Source organism: Leuciscus leuciscus (genome assembly GCF_965113295.1).
Source record: "Leuciscus leuciscus genome assembly, chromosome: 17".
In the NCBI taxonomy this organism is placed as follows: Eukaryota; Metazoa; Chordata; class Actinopteri; order Cypriniformes; family Leuciscidae; genus Leuciscus; species Leuciscus leuciscus.
The window spans coordinates 24,164,951-24,172,084 of NC_138741.1; the positions used below are offsets into that span (position 1 = coordinate 24,164,951).

Below are 7,134 nucleotides of genomic sequence, written 5' to 3' on the forward strand. Positions count from 1 at the left end.
GCACAAGTTCTACTGAAAGACATCTTTTAAGCCTGCTTAACTCGTGTTTTTTTTTTTTTTTTTACTAGGAAGCCCCTAAGCTGTTAGGGACAGTAACGGCATTGTCTAAGCAGCCTCCACCCATCTATGGAACCTATCCCAGTGCAGGCCATCACTCCACAGTCTGTGCCACCAGCTCTTTGCCCCGCTCTGCTCCTGGCAACTTAGGCTGGCAGAGAACACCCCCTGCCTCTGGTTCCTCATCACAGCAGATCCAACAGCGGATAACAGTGCCTCCCAGTCCTACACCTCAGTCTGGATCAGCCCTCTTCTCTCAGGGTGAGAGGACAGAGCCTCCTCTTGCTGTGGCGGTGCGTCCCTTTATTCCAGACAGAGGGTCCCGGCCCCAGTCTCCAAGGAAGGGTCCTGCCACTATGAACTCCAGCTCAATATACAATATGTACCTGCAGCAGCCTACAGCCAAAAATTACTCCAGCAGCAGCAGAGCTGCTGTTAAAGCAGGTAAGAAGCAGTTGCATTGGTTCCACATACAGTTATGGAAATTAGCTTTCCATATTATAATTATGCATGTTCCATTCTATTCAATATGCTTTCTTTTCATTTGCTTCCAGTATACGGAAAACCAGTTCTACCGGGCTCCACCTGTCCCTCTCCAGTTCCACTCTACCAGCAGTCCTTCACAGATGAGGTCGACAGAGAGGCCCAAGAGAGCACTCCCTTACCTCCACCCAATGTGGAGAACATCCCTCGCCCTCTCAGCCCCACCAAACTGACCCCTGTGGCCCACTCCCCTCTCCGTTACCAAAGTGACATTGACCTGGAGGTGCTGAGACGGAAATTATCCAATGCTCCCCGACCTTTGAAGAAGCGAAGCTCCATCACAGAACCAGAAGGACCCAGTGGGCCTAACATCCAGAAGCTCTTATATCAGCGCTTCAACACCCTTGCAGGGGGCATTGAGAATGGAGTGGGTGGGACACCTTTCTACCAGCCTGACAGTCCTTTGAACTACATGGCCACAGCCCTGGGTGATGTGGACACTGCCAATGGGAACCTGATGGAGTCAAGCATGTTAGCTGAGCCTTCAGCAGAGCTGCCAATCTCAATCCCTCCTCCCACCTCTTCTGTGTCACCTACAGCTGATGACAATGAGAACCAGCTGACACATATATGTAGTGACTCAGGGGGTGCCCAGGCGGATGGTGCCTCAGACCCTTCTCATAAGGACAACCATGAGGACAATCATAACAACAACCACACAAATGTGGACACACAATCTAGTCCAGTACCAGAAGCCCATTCCCCTGCAGAGCAGGACACCACAGCACAGTCAGGCACTCCTCCTGGTGCATCTATGGTGAGTTGGCTCTAGCTTGTTGGTTAGGGTCATGTCTAGATGTAGCCCTCATTCTGCAAAAAGTTTTGTGAGACTCACAAGCAACATCCATACAAAGAGTCCTGCAGCAATCCTTTAACCCTAACCGTGGTAGCAGAATGAGTTTATCAGACTGTTGGCTATATCAATTAGCATAGCTCTGATATATATTCATTTTGGGGGTTTTTTCTTCTTCAAAAGATGTGGCTCAAAAGACAAGATGTTAGTCTTTGAAATATGAATACTAATAGATTTTTTCACACTGCAGGTCAAGCGCACCAACTTGAAGAAGCCTGGCTCTGAGAGGACAGGTCATGGCTTGAGGGTCAAGTTCAATCCTCTTGCATTGCTTCTGGATGCATCTTTGGAGGGCGAGTTTGATTTGGTGCAAAGGATTATCTACGAGGTACTATTCAGTTGCCATACGCCCCTTACACCTAAGTTGTATGCTTGAACTAGTCTCAGTAGTAGCTTATCAACTGTTTCCTTCTCAAATTGTGTTTGTTTTACTCCATCCTCAGGTGAACAATCCTAGCACTCCAAATGATGAGGGTATTACCCCTCTCCATAATGCAGTATGTGCAGGTCACCACCATATTGTAAAATTCCTGCTGGACTTTGGGGTCAATGTCAATGCAGCAGATAGTGATGGATGGTGAGGACTATCACTTTTGTCTGATATTGGAATATTGAACATCTGTTGTCATTTCATATTGTACAGAACAGATATGAAATTCTCACTCATAAAGTGATGTTAGCAGTTGCTAACTCTATCTCACTTTGTGATCAGGACGCCCCTGCACTGTGCAGCTTCATGCAACAATGTTCATCTTTGCAAGTTGCTGGTGGAGTCTGGAGCTGCCATTTTTGCCACTACTATCAGTGATGTGGAGACGGCAGCAGACAAGTGCGAAGAGATGGAGGAGGGTTATGTCCAATGCTCTCAGTTTCTATATGGTAATATCAGACACATTTTCTGGTGTTGTTATTTTTAGTATTAAGAGTTTCTAGAGTAGGGGCTGTACATGATTTTGAAAGCAAATTATTCTGTTTTTCCCTTCCAGGTGTACAGGAGAAGCTTGGCGTAATGAATAAAGGGATGGTTTATGCCCTGTGGGACTATGAAGCTCAGAGTGCAGATGAGGTGTCCTTCCATGAGGGCGATGCTCTTACCATCATGAGCCGTAGGGATGACAGCGAGACAGAGTGGTGGTGGGCCAGACTTAATGACAAGGAGGGTTACGTACCACGCAACTTGTTAGGGGTACGATATCTGTATAGGCATGCATTTATTTCTTAAATGGCACTGTTATGCATTACAATCTTTTGTTTCAATGTAAGGCATAGATTGAGAAAGAATCGACCCTGTAAATTTGTTTAAAAGGCAGGTTCTCCATCAGTAATTGTTGTTCACTGTTGTCATTGTAGCTGTACCCAAGGATCAAACCCAGGCAACGTTCCTTGGCATAGGTGGCCAGAAGAGACAGCGCAAGCTCCTGTAACAGCAGTTGGCATGAAGCTGCGGGATGGCGTCCTGTCTTTGCCATCACCCCAACACAGAACTCACAGATGATGGAGAACGTCTGATGCTGGACAAGAGGGAATAACCGAAGAGTGGGCAATTCAGTGGTCTTCCGTTTGCATCCCAGATTTTATTCGTCACTTTGATGTGTTGTTTTAGCAGTATCCCTCTTACCCATATATCTGTTGAGGAACATGTTAGCTTTTCTGACCTCTTCCACAGTGCAAACCTCCTGAGTATATGTGTGTGTGAGAGAGTTTAAGAATGGGATGTTACTGTCAGAACGGGACGTGGATGTGATGATAAGAGTTGGTGACAGAGTATGCAGTCTTGGATTCCAGTGTTTTGTGCTCTGTGGTTATTATCAGGCGAAGAGGAAACTGAAGGGACTGATATTTCATTTCCCACGGTTAGGAAGTTGCTGATTCAGGGAAAAGGAAGGAAAGTGCTGGAAAGTGTTTAGAAGAGACCTTGAGGCTGGTCAAGCTTCTGATGGATAATAAGGAAGTGGCCTGGTATGGAAACATGTATATTTTTATGTGTGGAGAATTATGTGGACTGATGGAGGTGAAATTGTGTAGTCATCTATGAGGAACTGAGTTTTAAAAGGATGCTGAAAGAAAACGGATGCCATAAAAACTAATGCAGTGGCTGTTTTCCCATCAACATGGGGATATTGACAACACATCACATAAAACCTATATTTCCATGCTTTATTTAAGTTGGGCTTGATTTTTTTATGCTACATGATCTTTCCCTTTTTAAAGGTTGTTTATTTAATTGAAATGGAAAAAAAAAACTCTTTAAACAGCTTGATATAGACTTTTATGGCTGTCAAAACAGGCAGGATCTGCCTTGTGTTTGTGCTGCCATACAAGAGCCATTAATGCAATGTCATGTATATGTGCACAATAAAATTTCCACATTGGGACAAAGTCACATTTTGTATTGACTGGATTTTTTCACAGCCTGTATTCTATGCAGGAGTATGATGCTTTGTACTCTTTGGGGTTTCGATCTTGAAATATCAACATAGATGTTGTGAAGTTTGATATGTCTGGATCTTTTTTTTTTTACTTGCTTTATTTTACTTAATTACTTTTTTAGCTTTAAAATAAATGCTTATCGTATATTTAGAAAAATGGACCATTGGCAAGCAGTTGTGAAGTATCATACAAATTTTCATATAGGCTATTTAATACGTTTGGTTAAATATTGGATTTAGACGCATGTTTCTCAATTTCAGGAAATCATTGCAGGGTAACGTTACTCCCATGAATGAGTAACTTAGTTTAACCTGACATTACATAATTACGCAAGCTGACATGGTTTATCTAGCGGTCTTGGACATTCGTTCATTAGAGCTCGATTACTTTATTGTCAGTAAACGAACTTTGAACTTCTAGACCTAAGTTACTCATCTTCAAGAGAATACAACACCGCGACGCAATAGGTGAGTAGACCAGAGTGAAAATACTAATTGTCTGTATATTGTATGTTTAAAACTTAACATAACGCAATGCATGACTTAAGAAAACCCAGGTTAACCTACAACTGAAAACGCGAGAAATCTCACATTTCTCAAAATGTTCGTCACAGTTGTGCACCGAGGTCATTTAACTTACCCACCGTAACCGGTTGTCCACTTCCTCCCGTATTAACTGTATTTCAGAAAATTATGAGCAAAATGTCAAAACAAAATGGATTTCATGTCGTCACCCCACTTCTCGAGAGCGCGGGCATGTCTAAGCGTTTGGGGACTACAGTGTTTCTGAAGATGGAGAGCTCACAACCCACCGGTTCCTTCAAAATCCGTGGAATAGGACACATGTGTCAAAATGTGAGGAAATATATCGGTGCATTTCATAAAATCAAGCACCACAATATTTGTTTGACTAAACACACAAAGCTGTTAAATGTTAACGATGTTGCAATTACAAAATAATTAACTGAATCAAACGTTTACTTACCGCACACGCAGTAGGCTATGCCTCTAGTGCGCGTTCACACTGCCCTCTAGCGCTTATTAAAGGAACGATTGCAAATAGCCTATTATTCTGATAAACATCTTTTTTATTCCTTTATAAGGTTGCAAGTTCAAACAAGTCGAGAGGTGTCATTTGTTCTTCTGGTGAGTGTAATGGTAAACATTGAATTGTATTTCCCAGTCATATGGGCTGGGCACCATTAACATATTAAATCACGTAGGCCTATTCTATCTCTCTGTCTCTGTGCGTATATGTAGGTGGTAATGCTGGTATGGCCACAGCATACGCAGCAAGAAAACTCAACCTGCCAGCCACCATTGTTTTGCCCTCAGCGACACCCCAACTGGTAGCTCAAAAACTTAAGGACCAGGGAGCTACAGTCAAAGTTGTGGGCAAGGCAAGAGCAAAATACCATCACAGTTATCTTAAATCCCTTTTATTCCCGATATAATGCAGTTACGTTGTCTTATCCTATCTTAAATCATTTACATGACAATGTTTTTATGTGACGTTGTAGGTATGGGATGATGCAAATGCTGAGGCCCTACGATTGGCGGAAAGTGAAGGTCTTACTGTAATACACCCGTTCAACCATCCTCTGGTCTGGTGAGTTTATATGTATAAATAAAATAAACTTAAGGAATCTGATCATGTACAGCCCTTCATTTATGTCATAGTTTAAGTTTTCACACAAATTAAAAGTTGTAAAAAACAACCTGTCTCTTAGGAAAGGTCATTCCAGCATTGTGCATGAACTCAAGGCCTCACTGCCATCCAAACCTGGAGCTATAGTGCTTTCTGTAGGGGGTGGTGGTCTTTTTTGCGGGGTGATGGAAGGGCTGGATGAGGTAGGCTGGGGCAATGTGCCTGTCCTATGCATGGAGACCGTGGGTGCCGATTGTCTAAATGTTGCTCTGAAAGCCAGAGATCTGGTTATGCTGCCTGACATTACAAGGTATAAATGAACAAATCATCATGAATTCATGAACACATTTTTTTTTGTTCGCATAACTGTATCTTTCTGATATTGACTGCTTGCAAGTGAGGCAACGTGTTTGGGAGCAAAAATGGCATGCCAGCAGGCGTTTGAGTACAGCAAACGTCCCAATGTCATTTCAGAGGTGGTGACAGATCTACAGGCCCTGGAGGCAGTGGAACTGTTCCTGGGTAAGTTCATTGCTATGATTAAGGCCATCAAACAGCTCAATAACAACAAAGCTTGCTTTGCTATCGATTACTGTATACTGTATGCAGATGAGGAACGTGTGTTGGTGGAGTTAGCCTGCGGAGCGTCATTGGCTGCTGTATACAGCGGACTCATTCAGAGGCTACAGGAGGAGGGACGCCTTCCTAAACTGCTCGGCCCGCTGGTGATGATTGTGTGTGGGGGTGGCAGTGTGAACCTCCCTCAGCTTCGGCATCTACAGGCAGTCATACGGAAATGACCACCACATCTTGACATTCTCACACTGACATGTTGTGTTGCATAAATCAAAAGATAAGGATAATTTGCTGTATTTCAAACTAATATTCTTTGGATTTTCTGTAACCTTGCTTTAGTGAAATGCTATTTGTGTGATAAAATCCTTTGAAGGACTTGAATGTTGTCATTTACTACCTGTAACCAGCAAGTGGTGCTAAAGTTTGTTGTTTTGATATACGTGTTGCTTTAAGGCAAGACACTTCAGGCAAAAACTTTTTTTTTTCAATCTCTGATCAATTTTGAGATATTGTGCTATTGATGGAATGTTGTTTCAGACCAGTGGAAAGAAAACATCAAAAATAAACATTTTAGTGTTAATTTTATTGCACTTTATCTATTTGCATGCACTTTCCAAAAATTGGGATTTTTTTTTCTTTTCTGGCTGTTGACAGTATTTTCTGATTTATGGAATGATAAAAAAAGATATCCAAAATCTCCCATGTAAAATCTTTGAATCTAAAATGTGAGCAAAATAAGTATTTCAGTATTCAGTAATCAGATTTCTGTTCTGCAAATGTATGCAAATGAGTGAAAATTTAATTATATAATGCCTCATTTGCATATTTAAACAATATTTTAGAAAAGTTGTAATACAATATATATATATATATATTGCAATTAATCAATCAACTGGGGATATATGTGGTTTTTAAATCATATTAACCTGTCTTGCCTTTGTTTTTACCAGACAGTTACCAGTGTTTTTTTGTTTGTTTGTTTGTTTTGGACAGTGTAAATGCAAATCTACAAATATAATAATGATAAT

General features: G+C 41.8%; 2 protein-coding genes across 7 annotated transcripts in view; both read left to right on the forward strand.

Annotated features, from left to right (window-relative positions):
• Positions 1 to 3,836, forward strand: part of ppp1r13ba (protein phosphatase 1, regulatory subunit 13Ba) — a 43,075-nt gene extending 39,239 nt beyond the window's left edge. For all 6 annotated transcript variants that reach the window (XM_082142301.1, XM_082142299.1, XM_082142303.1 and 3 more), the window contains 7 exons: positions 69 to 501; positions 612 to 1,357; positions 1,644 to 1,781; positions 1,897 to 2,030; positions 2,166 to 2,332; positions 2,440 to 2,639; positions 2,804 to 3,836. In XM_082142301.1, the coding sequence (XP_081998427.1) occupies positions 69 to 501; positions 612 to 1,357; positions 1,644 to 1,781; positions 1,897 to 2,030; positions 2,166 to 2,332; positions 2,440 to 2,639; positions 2,804 to 2,845 (1,860 nt within the window). In that variant the 3' untranslated portion in view covers positions 2,846 to 3,836. The remainder of the gene's footprint in view (positions 1 to 68; positions 502 to 611; positions 1,358 to 1,643; positions 1,782 to 1,896; positions 2,031 to 2,165; positions 2,333 to 2,439; positions 2,640 to 2,803) is intronic.
• Positions 3,837 to 4,198: 362 nt separating this feature from the next.
• Positions 4,199 to 6,487, forward strand: sdsl (serine dehydratase-like). The gene is made up of 8 exons (XM_082142355.1): positions 4,199 to 4,350; positions 4,570 to 4,737; positions 4,986 to 5,028; positions 5,143 to 5,282; positions 5,403 to 5,491; positions 5,613 to 5,840; positions 5,928 to 6,052; positions 6,140 to 6,487. Exons 2-8 carry the CDS (start codon positions 4,576 to 4,578, stop codon positions 6,328 to 6,330), a joined length of 978 nt encoding a protein of 325 aa, XP_081998481.1. The 5' UTR covers positions 4,199 to 4,350; positions 4,570 to 4,575; the 3' UTR covers positions 6,331 to 6,487.
• The last annotated feature ends 647 nt before the right edge of the window (positions 6,488 to 7,134 follow it).